We start from the raw sequence: 13,030 nt of genomic DNA on the forward strand, positions 1-13,030 counted from the left end.
AGCTCAGCATGGTTACTTCCATCGATTCCTGGAACCTGGGAGTCCTTGGAAAAAGAGCTAAGCTTCCCCATGGTAGGGAGGCATCAACACTTTAGGTCCCACCAAACCCTGCCCTTGTCCCCTTAATCAGCTGAACGGGAATGACTCTAGGCTGACTGTGGCAGCTAACTCCAGAAATCCTCTGTTGTCCGCTCATCCCGAACCCAGCCCTGCTTTCAAGAGCTGAGATTACAGGCATGCACCGCTACACTGGGCTTTTCTGTAGGTGCTCGGGATCCAACTTCGGGTCCTTGTGCTTGTGTGGCACACACTTCACTGATTAAGCCATCTCTTCAGCCCCTCCACTTATTTCCTAGACACGTGACCTGCCTTTCATGGTGCCCACTACGGGGGAGTCCTGATAGGTCTTGCTGCCAATCACTTTGAGTTTACCACGGAGAGATGTGGCCCAGACCTTTTTGAACAACAGCACGGAGGGACAGAGACATTCCCAGACACTCTGAGCATCAGAACCCCCAGGAGTACTCTGGGTCATGGTCCCCCCCCCCCACATATACACCATACACATCGCATCCTTCACGTCAAACAAATTGTCCACTATGGCATAGGATCCTCTCCTATTTGCCCATAATACCTACTTCTGATTTCCTTCGTCTATTGTTAAGTCTTCTGGTATAATCTCTGGCTTGACCTAAAGCAGCTGAAATGAAACTTTCAGGGTTTTTTGTTGTTGTTGTTGTTTTGTTGTTTTTTTGTTTTTCGAGACAGGGTTTCTCTGTGGCTTTGGAGCCTGTCCTGGAACTAGCTCTGTAGACCAGGCTGGTCTCGAACTCATAGAGATCCGCCTGTCTCTGCCTCCCGAGTGCTGGGATTAAAGGTGTGCGCCACCGTTTTAAATGATGTTGTTTCCTCAACATGATATCACAGCCAAATCAAGTGAGTTAAAAAAAATTTTTTTGTTTGCTTGTTTGTTTGTTTTTCGAGACAGGGTTTCTCTGTGTCACTTTGTTGCCTGACCTGGAACTAGCTCTTATAGACCAGACTAGCCTAAAACTCACAGAGATTCTCTGCCTCTGCCTCCCGAGTGCTGGGATTAAAGGCGTGAACCACCACCGCCCAACTGAGTTTTAAAATTCTTATTTTTAACTATGTATTTGAGGAGTGTAGAGGAGAGTGTCGGATCCTTTGGAGTTATAAGCAGCTGTGGATCATAGAAATTCAACTTGGGTCCTCTGCAAGTGCAGCGTGAGGCTGTAACTGCTTGGCCATCTCTCCAGCTCTGGTGACTAGAGAGCACTGTCGCGCCGTACCACCCTCTCTTAGCTGAGGTCCACTGTGTGCACCCTGCACCTGCTGACCACACTCCCCGCCAGCCCCACCCTTTAAAGTACTCCTGTCTTCTGTTGGAACTCGCGCCTAGGCTTCTCTGTTATCAGGAAGTGCCAGAGGCCTCTCATGAGGAGGCCCAGCACAGACGTCTTTAGCTTTGTACACATCAGAGGGGCTCCCCATCCCAGGTGCCCTCCCCAGGAGACCTTGCAAATGGTTGATGCGAACATCAATGTGAGCCCGAGTCCTTTCTAGCCAAGAAGGGGAAGAACTTAAAAGTAAAATGAGGAAAATGAGACTTTCTCATTGTGCATGCCAAACTTCACGGAAGGAAGAGAGATCCCTAGATTGGCCAGGTGGGGTCATCCGGAGACAGAAGGCAGCTGATCTTGCTGAACAGCAGCTGCAAGGGTCTTAACCACTTCCAGTCTGTCAGTCGGAGTCACACCCTGCTGTATCACCCCGGGGAGCCAATGTTTTTCATTTGCAAATGAGGAAACTGCTCAGCTGGGCTTCCAGGCCTCTGCAGACCTGACCAAGCATGAAGGGACTAACAGCAGGTCACTTCCATCCCTGTGTGTCCTTGAGTGTTAATAGTTACTGGACAAAAGCAACTGGAACAGGCTTAACTACTTTCCCGGTGTGCCAATCAAAGAACTCAGTAGTGGAGAAGGATGCAGAAAAGGGGTCTCAGCAGAGTGGACATATTGGGAAGAAGAGATACGGGGTTCAGTGACCCGGGTCCATCTTCAAGGAACAAGTAGGAGCTGGAGAGATGGCTCAGTGGCTAAGAGCATTGCCTGCTCTTCCAAAGGTCCTGAGTTCAACTCCCAGCAACCACATGGTGGCTCACTACCATCTGTAATGAGGTCTGGTGCCCTGTTCTGGCCTTTAGGCATACAGACAGAATATTGTATACATAATAAATAAATAAATATTTTTAAAAAAGGAACAAGTGGAAACAAAAGAGGGGTTAGGTTCGCATAACTGATGGAGCATTTGGTCCTGGTCAGTGGTCTGACCCATCAGAATCTCAACTCTAGTTCTGTGGGCATGGTCACAGTCATCACTGGTGGGGCCGGGGAGGAGAGCGGGCAGGAATGGTTCCTAGGCACACACTCCTTTTCTGGGTGCAGCCCTGATGTTCTGAAAACCACTCTCTTAGCAGGGAGTGTGCTAAGTCCTCTAAGAGAGGATTTTACCGGTTTAGTTTTCTTTCTTTGCATAAAGACGTTTTTAGTGAGTGCTGACCCCCTAGAGCGCACTGTAACGAAAGGGCAAACGCAGGAGGACAAAGTTTCAGAGGTGACAACAGCTAAGTGGCACAATGAAGTGTTCTTCCTAAAACTGTCCTCTGAGGCAGGCCTGAGGGCTCAAGACTATAATCTCAACATATCCAAGTGGCAGATCAGGGCCGCAGAGGTTGAGGCCATCTGAAGAGGGCTGCTTCAAGTTTGAGGCCAGTCTGGGCTGTATAACAAGACCCTCCCAAAAAACAACAAAAGCCTTTAATCCCAGCATTTGGGAGACTTAGGCGGGCAGATTTCTGTGAGTTCGAGGTCAGCCTGGCCTACATAGTAAATGCCAGAAGAGCCAGAACTGCTACACAGAGGAACCCTGTCTCGAAAAACAAAAAACACTAGGTGTTGTGGCCTATCCCTTTAATTCTAGCACTCAGGGGCAAAGGCGAGAGGATCTCTATAAGTTCAAGACTAGTCTGGTTTACGTGAGGCCATATTAAAACAACAACAAACAAAAACTCTAGGATTACAAGTGTGTACCACCACATCAGGAGTGAATCCTTCCTTTTTCTTTTTCTTTGTCTGAGACAGTGTTTTTCTGTAGTTTTTTGGCCTTGAACTCACAGAAAATCCGCCAGTCTCTGCCTCCTGAGCACTGGGATTAAAGGCTCGTGTCTCCACTGCTCAGCCTGAGGGAATCCTTTCTTATGGGTACTTAATTTGTTCTGGTATTTTTCATATTTCTTTTATTGCACAGCAGGAACAACTATAAAATGATTTTTTTTTTTTTCTGAGACAGGGTTTTTCTGTAGCTTTGGAGCCTGTCCTGGCACTAGCTCTTGTAAACCAGGCTGACCTCGAACTCACAGAGATCCGCCAGCCTCTGCCTCCCAAGTGTTGGAATTAAAGGCGTGCGCCACAATCTCCTGGTTTATAAAGTGAAATTTAAAAAGCAAACACAACAAGGACTTGGTCCTGTGGCTCCACTTAGCTTCTCTCTATACCTAGCCTTTCATGGGCTTAGCGCTGGCCCTAAGTTCATGGGAGACATGTCCACCAAGTGGGAAGTGACACTAGCTGGTTTCTGGTACCTCACCAAAAAGTCTCTAGTTTCTCTGAAGTGGGGATGAAACTGGGTATTTCCATTACAACCACTGAGAGCAAAGGGAAAACCTGGGGTCTGCGATCACTTCCTGGGGCTTTTGAGCTGGCAACGCAGGCTGACCTCCAGGCATCTCTCCCACAGGGGTGGGAGGTGAAGGCCTTAGCTGCCCTTCAAGAACTTCTTTATTTGGGTCCAGAAGAACAACCTTAATGACCCTTAAACTCTAAGGATCTCAGGATCCAACTGCCTGCCTTTAAGCACTTGGGAGGCAGAGGCAAATGGATCTCTGTGAATTTGAAAACAGCTTGGCCCACATAACGAATACCAGAACAGCTAGGGGACCCTGTCTCAAAACAAACAAATGCAAATAAACAAACAATAACCACTCAGGGTCTGGATGTGAGGGTAAGGTCCCTGGGGAAGAGACCCTGAGACCAAGGTAGAGAATGAAAGCTAGATCTAGAAATCTAAAAATTTCATGATTTCTAGATCATGAAAGCTAGAGTCCTCTCCAAAGAATACCCCAGCTGCCCCAGGAATCATGCCAGGTTTTGCAACAAATTTTCTATCCAAAGATACTGGTAAATCTGGGGGAGGGGTACTGTAGCAGGGGGCCTTGATTCTTCATCTGTCCACAACATTTTTTTTTTTTTTTTTTGAGACAGGGTCTCTTTATTATGTAACTCTGGCTGGCGGTTCTAGAACTTGCTCTGTAGATTAGGTGGGCCTCAAACTCACAGAAACCCACTCGCCTCTGCTGCCCGAGTGCTGGGATTAAAGGAGGGTGTGCACAACAATGCCAGGTTTGTCCTTGGAATACTAGCAGCTCCACCGCCTCGGTCACTCCTGTACTTGCAGCACCACAAGTCTCCTCCAGGGGGCACCCTAGGTTCTCATTTCTCTCTCTCTCTCTCTCTCTCTCTCTCTCTCTCTCTCTCTCTCTCTCTCTCTCTCCTTCCCCATTCCCTGTGTTCCCCTCTCCCCATCAGTTTACAGAGACCAGGTGCCCCTAGCTGGGACACAACAAGGATTTATCCCTGAAGCAAGCAGCCTGGTGTATTCAGTGGCTCCAGCCACCCTATCCCGAAAACTGTAGTTTGTAACCGTTAATTTTGTCAACTTCAAACTAGAATCAGTCGGGAAGGGTCTCAATGAACGACAGTCTATGTGAGTTTGTCTTTGGGGATTATCTTGATAACACTAATTGAGGTGGGAAGACCCACCCACGGTGGGTGGGACCATTCTCTGAGTTTGGGTACAATAAAGCAAGCTGAGCAGAAAGTATTGCATCCATTCCTTTCCCTGTTTCTGAGTACGGTGCAATAGGGCCAGCGTCCTCAAGCTGCTACTGCTGCTGTTGTTGCTGCTGCTGCTGCGGCTTCTCCACTGTTGAAAAAGACCCCTTTCTCCACTATGTTGTTTCAGCAGGATGTTTTGTCACAGTACCTGGAAATGAAGCTAAGACACAGGCCCTTGTGACTCTAGACATAGCAATAGCATGGGTGGTATTCCTGAGAGGACACTGGCCAAGAAGAGGTCACATGATATCATAGTCAGGGATGCAAAAGAGGAACCTTGGAGTTGTGGGCACAGGGAGTGACCAGGATTGACTTCTCAGTCCTGCACTTTGTTGGTCCTGGGCAAAGTCAGCCGAAGTAATTGCTTATCCTGGAGTCCTCAGGCACAGTAGCCGAGGGTTAGCATCTTGTGGGGTGGGCACCACTAAGCCACCACTGTGGTCCTGATTCCTGCTCTAGCATGACTACGGGACTTCTTTCAGGTCACCTGGGAGTGGGTATCCTAGTTCCTCATGCCTGGGGTACTGCAGCTCAAGTCAGGCTCCTGCCCCACCCATTCTACTCCAGGTACTTCTTGGGGTGCTGGCTTTGGGTGGGCAAGCTAGGGCTTGCCGGGGAAACCCCGAGGTCCCAGTTACCTAAGCCCCGCTTGTTTATCTCTGCTTGTCCTTGGCACAACACACACTCCAGTACTGAGTGAGTCCCGCCCCAGGGAGTGACATGATCACCCCAAAGCCTTGCTTTCTGTTTTCCCAGTCATACTTTCTGCCCCGAAGCCCATCAGCTGGCCCAGGCCCAGCTCGTGAGACCCAGCAGGCAGTCCTGTAACAAGGGAGGAGCAGCCAGTGCGGGGCACACTGCCTGTCCTGCCAGCATGCAAGCCACAGCCTCTCAGGCCCCTGGGTGGCATCTCTGCCATCCATCTTGAGGCTAGCATTCTGGCACCTCTACTGGCCATCACACTGTATATATTGTTACATCTACAGTCACACACATAATCACACAGTGTCCCACAGTTAAATACACCGCCACACAGTGCCGCTGCCACTCACAATGCCACAGTCATATGCAGTCACACTTTGTCATGGCATGAGGAACGTAGTCACACAGTGTTACCTTTAATCATACACAGGATCACACTGTCACATACAGTCATACGCATCATCACACATGCAGTCACACCCAAGCCCACAACACTGGCCTGCGCTTCTGGGGATAGCCTGTTTACTCCTCAAAGAAGCAGCCTCCACACGGGTGCAAGCGTGCTTGCGTGAGCTACATGCCTGTTCGTGTAAGCATGTGCACACGTGTGCAGTTGGCCCAGAGAAGCTGGCCTGTACTATCACTGCATCTGGGGACTTGGCGGGCTGGCCAGATCTAGAGCTGCCTGGGCCTGCGCTAAGCATCTCGGCCCTTCTCCATTCTTTCAGCCTCCCTGAGGTACAAGCATGACTTTATATCTAGAGCTGTGAAAGCCCCATCTGGGAGGGTCTAGAGTGATTTAAGGAAGGACACTAAGAACCTAACTATGCCACATACAACAGAGATGCCCCCCTCTGTAATGTACTTTGGCTAGGACTGTGGAAAGACGATAGGGGCTATTCTCCTGGAGGTCCCCTGCCTCACTTCCGAGCATCAAGCTTCTCTCTCCAGGCAGCTGACCAGAGGTGACCACTGCTGACAGAGCCAGTCATTAGGATACTGCCTTCCTGACTAATGTTCTGAAAAGTGACTCAGAGTGGAGAGGGCGATAGACCTGCGGCTAGTGACGCGCCTCTGATTCTGACTCAGGAAGGAAATGGTGCCTGGATCTCTGGGGGCAGTTGTAAAACCATGACCTCAGCCTGGGGCTTCTATTACTACTTCCTGAGACCCTTCCGGGGCCAGCTATGGCCGAAAGGCATAGAGGAGGCTGTCCCCAGGGAGAATGGTGACTGTGAGGGAGTAGAGGAGGCCCCAGCCAAGCCCCGCTGTGGATATAGGAGCAAGGTAGCTAAACAGCAGGCAGTTATGCCCACTCCCCTAGGATGTGGCTGGTGTCCAGGAAGGTGAGGATGTCCCAAAGCCTAGTGGTAGCAGCCAGGTCTTGAAACCAAAGAGCAGTACAGTTTGTCATGACCATCTAGGCCCAGGGTTCAGGTTCACCTGACTCCCCAAACCTTCAGGGCAAAGTAAGTAACGAGCCTACTTTAGAAGTAGTGTGCCATCCTATATCCCCTTCTCCTGCCATGCCCTGTGACCTTCCCCTTTGTGTCCACCTGCAACGGAGAAGCCTAGCAGGCTCAGGCCTGCAAATTCTTCCAAGGGTCCCATCCATGGAGTCTTCAGAAAACTCTAGTATGCCTGTCACTGGGGCGACATGGTTAACACTGCCCACCCACTCGGAAGGCGACCCCAAGACATTGCCCATCCCAGCACCTCATGATCTCACAAGTATGCAATGATGACAAGACACTGGGGGATTGGGAGAACCAAACTCCAATCTGTCCAAATTTGGCTCCGGCCCCAGGGTGCTCTGGCCTTTACACCTGTTCTGCCTTCACTTGTCCCACTCTGAAGCTGCCTGGTCAGTGCGAGGCTCCAGCTGGGCTCGGGATCAAGGTCTGAACGACTCTGGATGGGGGGCCCCTCCAGCTCTGACGCTCCTCGGGCCCAGATCTCATCAGCTCCCAGATCCGTTGGTCCTTCAGCTGTACCAGATACTCCAACCTCATTACCTTCATCTGCAAAATCTTCAGAAAGTACACAAGTCTGAACATAGCCAGAGATGCCCCCTACATACCAGTTAGTCCCCCAAGCCTAGGTCTCACGGTTGGGGGCTGGATCAAAGGCCCTTTGTGGGGGCACTGAGAAAGATAAACACCAGGATCCTTGGAGAAGATTCTACAGCCAATGAGCCTGAGGAGCTTAGGGGGCTGGCAGGCCAGGAAGGGCTGAGTTTTCCTCCTGTTCCCTGCTGGGATCTCCCTGACCTCTCTGTCTACTCCCTCTGTCTCAACTAGAAGGACTAGATTCAGGGCAGGGCAGGGCAGGGCAGGGCAGGAGCCTTCTCTCTGCTAGGAATCCAACAGAGGACTGATAGGCTCAGGTACCTACGGTTCCTCCACACCTGTTTCAAGGACGACCTTGTCCCAAACCTTCTCCTATCAGAAACACAGACCCCACCACACTCCTCAGGCAGAAAAAAACGGGATCTACCTCATTCCCAGGTAGTGTGAAGGAAGGAATCTGTGGAGCCAGGTGGGGAGGGAGCCAGTCTCACAGCAGACAAGTGTGAGACTGTCTATAGCCAGTATATAAAGCCTATTTTCTAGACACCTTCCTACAACTCTTATTCAGTGACAAACAGAAAAGCCAGGGAGCTGTGGCTAGGCCCAGCAATCGAATCCATCCCATGTGGCCCAGTCACATGCTTGATACATCCTGTCACCACATATTTCTCCTATGATTCCTGGTGTCTCTTCAACTCCAAAGTTGTGTATCTCACTTAGTGGCCACTTACAAGTGGTACTCAACCCTTAAAGGCCCAGTTGAGTGTCAACCCTTAAAGGGCCAGTTGAGTGTCAACCCTTAAAGGTCCAGTTGAGTGTCAACCCTTAAATGGCCAGTTGAGTGTCAACCCTTAAAGGGCCAGTTGAGTGTCAACCTTTAAATGACAAGCTGTTCTATTTCCTCTCTGGGTCTCCAATGAAGAGTTAGTTCCCTTGGTCAGCATATGAGCCTGGGCGGCGGTGGGGAGAGCTGGGCTATGAACAAGCAGGGCAGACGGAGGCAGGAGCTTCAGTTCTCCTTACTGCTTCCTCTCTTCTGCTCTGCAGCTCCAAAGCCACAGTGATATCACATCACTTTCCTGTTTTCACAAGAAGATAACTCATCAAGATTCGGGTACAAACGCAAGAACTGAGATGGTATCGCAATTTCCGACAGCCCCTGTGACTCTGAAGCCCATTGGCCCAGACTGTCCACTCTTCCATATTGTCTTAGCTCTTGTACTCCTGGGATACCAGGAGAGATAAGAAATAGCAAGGGACACTGGGAGTTGCTGGTGAAAGAGTAGCAGGACAGATATGTCTGCAGAACCGAAAGAATGCTCTCCCTCAGAGAGCAAGCCATGCACCGCATAACCCATGTATTGCAGAACTGGGTGTGGACTCACAGAGACAGGAGTACATCCACAGACCCAGAGGTGCATCTGCAGTACCAGGTATTAGCTCACACAGCATGGCATACACCACAAAATCAGGTGTGCACTGCAGAACCTAGATATGCACTACAGAATCAATTGTGTATCCCAGAGCCAGATGTGCCCTGCAGAGTTACCAGGTATGTACCAAAGCCAGGTATGCATGCACATCTAAATGCTCACTAGACTCTCCGTGTGGGTTCTTTCCAGGGCCCTGGTCTTTGGGGATGGGAAGAAAGATGAAGCCCAGTTCAGGCTAGTGGGAGGCAGGCAGGAGCCTCTCCAGTAAGCGTCCCCTTCTATGTGCTTTTCAGATGTTCACCCGGAACCTGCTTCCTGAGATGGGCTTTGGTCCATACAGCCATCCTGTACCCGTGTGCTGCACTTGGGTGTGGTGTGGACAGACCAATAAAGCAGGTGATGAGTGCATTAGGGAACCACCATACCATTTCTGCCTCAGAGAAGGATTCAAATGTTCCATAAACTGTTTTCTAAATAATCCCAAGATTGTCGCTTCTCTCTGATCAGGGCCCTGCACTCTCCTTATGCCCTTCACTGGGTCAGTGCCAGCTCTGCAGAAACTCAGCCAAGGAGTCTGAAACTGGGGCAAATGGGTCCCTCTGCATCCTTGTCTTGCAGCCCAGATTGACCAGGCAGCAAGGGATGCCCAACAGGACCATACCTTGACTGTCTCCTGCAGAATGGCTATTGCTTGCTCCTTATCTTCCAGCTGCTGCTGGATGTCGGCCAGGTGATCCCAGAGCCCTTCAACTGGGTCCCTGAAAGGTAAACACTGACCTTTAATCCAGGATAGGGATCATGAGGAGATGGGCAGGGAGAATTTGAGAGATAAGGGTCCACCCTCTGCAAGCACAGCAGCCCTTTTTCTCCAGATCCCTTTGATTCTGAATGGTCTTCATGCTGACGGGGGTTGGAGGGCTCTGAAGGCCTGTATGACAAATAGACACCATCAGCTGAGGACCCTGCTTCCGACTGGCCCCCACCAGTGACAGTAAATATGGATGAGGGGGACATGGTTCATAGGAGGTAAAGCAAACCCAGGATCATCATGGAAGGACCTGGTCCTAGCGTGGTGTCAGGGCCCTGGCAAGCTTGGAAATGGTTTCCTTGCATGGCACACAGGCTCCCCCTTGGATGGTTACTCTCTGGGTATTGATGGAGCCAGGACCTGCACATGTGAGGGGCGCCTTCCTCAGAAGTCAACTAGCCCCTCTAGGCCCAGGGTGCACCACAGCATACCTGCCCTCTTTTGAAGATTTGTGAGCTCGTGATTGTCATGTGTCCAGCCTTCAGGAATGTAGCGACACTCTCCATAGGAATCCCAGAGGGGCTCTGATGAGCTGCTGTTATCCACATTAAGATTTTGAGTCTTAGTGGTATGCGAGTGGGTGCTTAGCCCTCCCAAAGGTCGGACAGCATCCACACTGGAGAGGCCTGGTTCCTGCAGAGTACAAAAGTTAGGAGGTGAGGTGTAACAGGGTTGCACATGTCTGGTCTCCACTCTGGGCAGGGTCAGTGGGCAAACTGCCGAAGAAGAGAGGGAAGGACTTAGGGTGGTCGCAGTTGGAACAACTCTCAAGCGCTTTCACTGTCTCGGGTAGGTAGTTCAGGCTGGGGAGGAGATGGGGGCTTGGGAAGATCCCAGTTAGCAGGAAAGTCAGGAATGAGCCTAAATGGCTACTGTGACCTCATGTATGGACTTCGTTTCATTCTGGACCACAGAGACATCCGCTTCTCTGTTTTATTCTCACACAGGCAGATTGTCTGACTGTGCTCAAAGCTCAGCAGGCACAGCCCACTTGCAGGCTGAGCTGATGGACGGACACTTACAGCTTCACCAGCCGGGCCTCCGTGAGCAGTGCTGGCCTCCATTTTCTCCTTCAGCGAACACAAGATAGACTCGATAACCCCAGGCTTGTTGGACACCACCTTTTGGATGTCGGCCTCTGAGATACATAAGTGCAGCTTTTGAAAGACTTTCCTGAAAAAAAAAATGGGGGTACACTCTCAAAACAGTGCCGCCAAGGGCTGGGAGTGGAGCCCTCCCTGCAGTCCCGTCCTTGTGGGTCATGCCTTCCAGCCACGGGACAGCATCTAGTTTCCTCAGAGAGGAGAGGCTAACAAGGTGTCTTCTTTGCTCTGCAGCCCAGGGACCCATGGCTGTCTCCTTCCTGGCCTAGTGGGCCTGTGTCTCAGGAGATCCTAGAACACTTGATGCGCTCTGCTCCACCTGGCCAGGTTCTCTGCACTCAAACTTGTTTCCCTGACTGCTTGCCTTCTGTTCTAGAAGTCCTGTTGATACAGCTAGACAGTCCCAGAACTCGGCAGCTGGGCCCACTCAGGCATGATCACCTCCCTTGAGCCTTCATTCCAGCTCTAACCTCTTAAACATAAGCTCAGGCCTGAGTCCTTCAGTGCCCCCAATCCAATCTGAGCCAGTCTTGGGGGCTCTGACCTTCCCCATGCAGCACGTGTTCCCTACCTTGCTCTGCTCAAGCACTTCCTGGGTTCCCTCTTGATTTGACTATGTCTGCCATGTCTAGCCTCCTCTGGTTGTTCTTGGTGTCATGTAGCACAACAGACACACAGGTAGGGGCTTGTCTGAGGACAGTTTGGGAGGTGGAGTAAAATGTGCCTCCACTAATCTGTGAGAGAACAGGCTACCTGGTGGGCTGTCCCGGCAGGGAGTCCCCAGGAACCCTGGTTGTGGCCATAGTCAGAGACCCGCAGCTGGAAACTTGTCACGAAGGGGCATTAGAGAGTGTCCCTGGGTCAACCATGCCTTGCCTGTTGAGAAGGCTCCAGTTGCTCAACTTCTGGTCTGTACTGCAGGCTGGGACGTAGCTGTGCAAGTTCACCAGCCGAGGGTGGAAGTGCTTCACAATCTCGGCCACCAGCACTGTGGGAATGTAAGGTGAGTTTGGCTGGCTTGGCTAAGACCCCGAGTTGTAGCTGTAATCTCTGACCACATGAGAAGCACGGAGTGAAGGGGGAGGGCACGAGCTTGTCCTGGGGAACCCATGATTGTCCCTGAGAGTTCTCGGCACGGCACCTAGACTCCTGGACAGACCAAGGGGTAGGATGGCCTACGGAGTTACCACAGCGTGAGAGCCCAAGAGGAGCTGGAAGAGCCACAGGAGGCCATATCTGCCACAGCCTTTCCTAAGGAGCATTAGTCTGGACTCAGGAACCGCCCCCCCCCCCCCCCCCATCCCCGCCACGCCCCGGTATTGTGGGGGCTGGATTCAAGGGAGGCCCTTATCTGAGCCCTCTCGTCAAGTGCCCCATTGCGCCTTGCCCTCACTCGCACCACCATCACTGAAGTCCCGAGCCAGGTGGCGCTTGGGGCGACTGAGTGGAAGCCGGTCCAGCCAGGCGCAGAGGTTGTGAATAACCTCAGGCGGTGGCAGGAGCGCGGCAGAGCTCTGCTTGGAAGCACTGAGCATGGTAGAAAGGTGCGTTTGCAGCGGCAAAAAGCGGTGGAGTAAATCGGGAGGCTTCAGATCGTTGCTAGGAGACGAGGCACAGCCGGAAGGGGCGGGGCCCACACTGCACCGGGCCCACCCTCGATCCCAGATAGGCTTGGTCCTCCTGTACGTCAGTCAGGGGACAGGACTAAATTACGACGATGATTAAAATAAAAGAAGGTAGGCGAAATAGTAGATCTGGTGTAATAAAAACAATCTACTTTTTAGAACATGATCTGTAATCTACTGATAAAATAAAATCTTTATTAATGTCTAGTGTTTAGCAGTAAGTTAGACAATCATTCTGTCCCAATCCCGGAAATGAAGGCGATTCCTGTCCCATACACCCCCTCCCCCACAACGTCGGCTTTTCCTCCCTACGTCTC

General features: G+C 51.2%; 1 protein-coding gene across 1 annotated transcript; it reads right to left on the minus strand.

Annotated features, from left to right (window-relative positions):
• Nucleotides 1-7,504: 7,504 nt before the first annotated feature.
• On the minus strand, nt 7,505-12,688 carry LOC101981543 (sperm flagellar protein 1-like). Its single transcript, XM_013347745.2, is given in 8 exon segments — nt 7,505-7,599; nt 7,601-7,705; nt 9,839-9,935; nt 10,018-10,105; nt 10,417-10,618; nt 11,008-11,158; nt 11,965-12,076; nt 12,488-12,688. Coding segments are annotated over 8 exon segments (921 nt in total). The 5' UTR covers nt 12,624-12,688; the 3' UTR covers nt 7,505-7,569.
• Nucleotides 12,689-13,030: the final 342 nt, after the last annotated feature.

The sequence above is a fragment of the Microtus ochrogaster genome, chromosome 8 (genome assembly GCF_000317375.1).
Source record: "Microtus ochrogaster isolate Prairie Vole_2 chromosome 8, MicOch1.0, whole genome shotgun sequence".
Taxonomy (NCBI): domain Eukaryota; kingdom Metazoa; phylum Chordata; class Mammalia; order Rodentia; family Cricetidae; genus Microtus; species Microtus ochrogaster.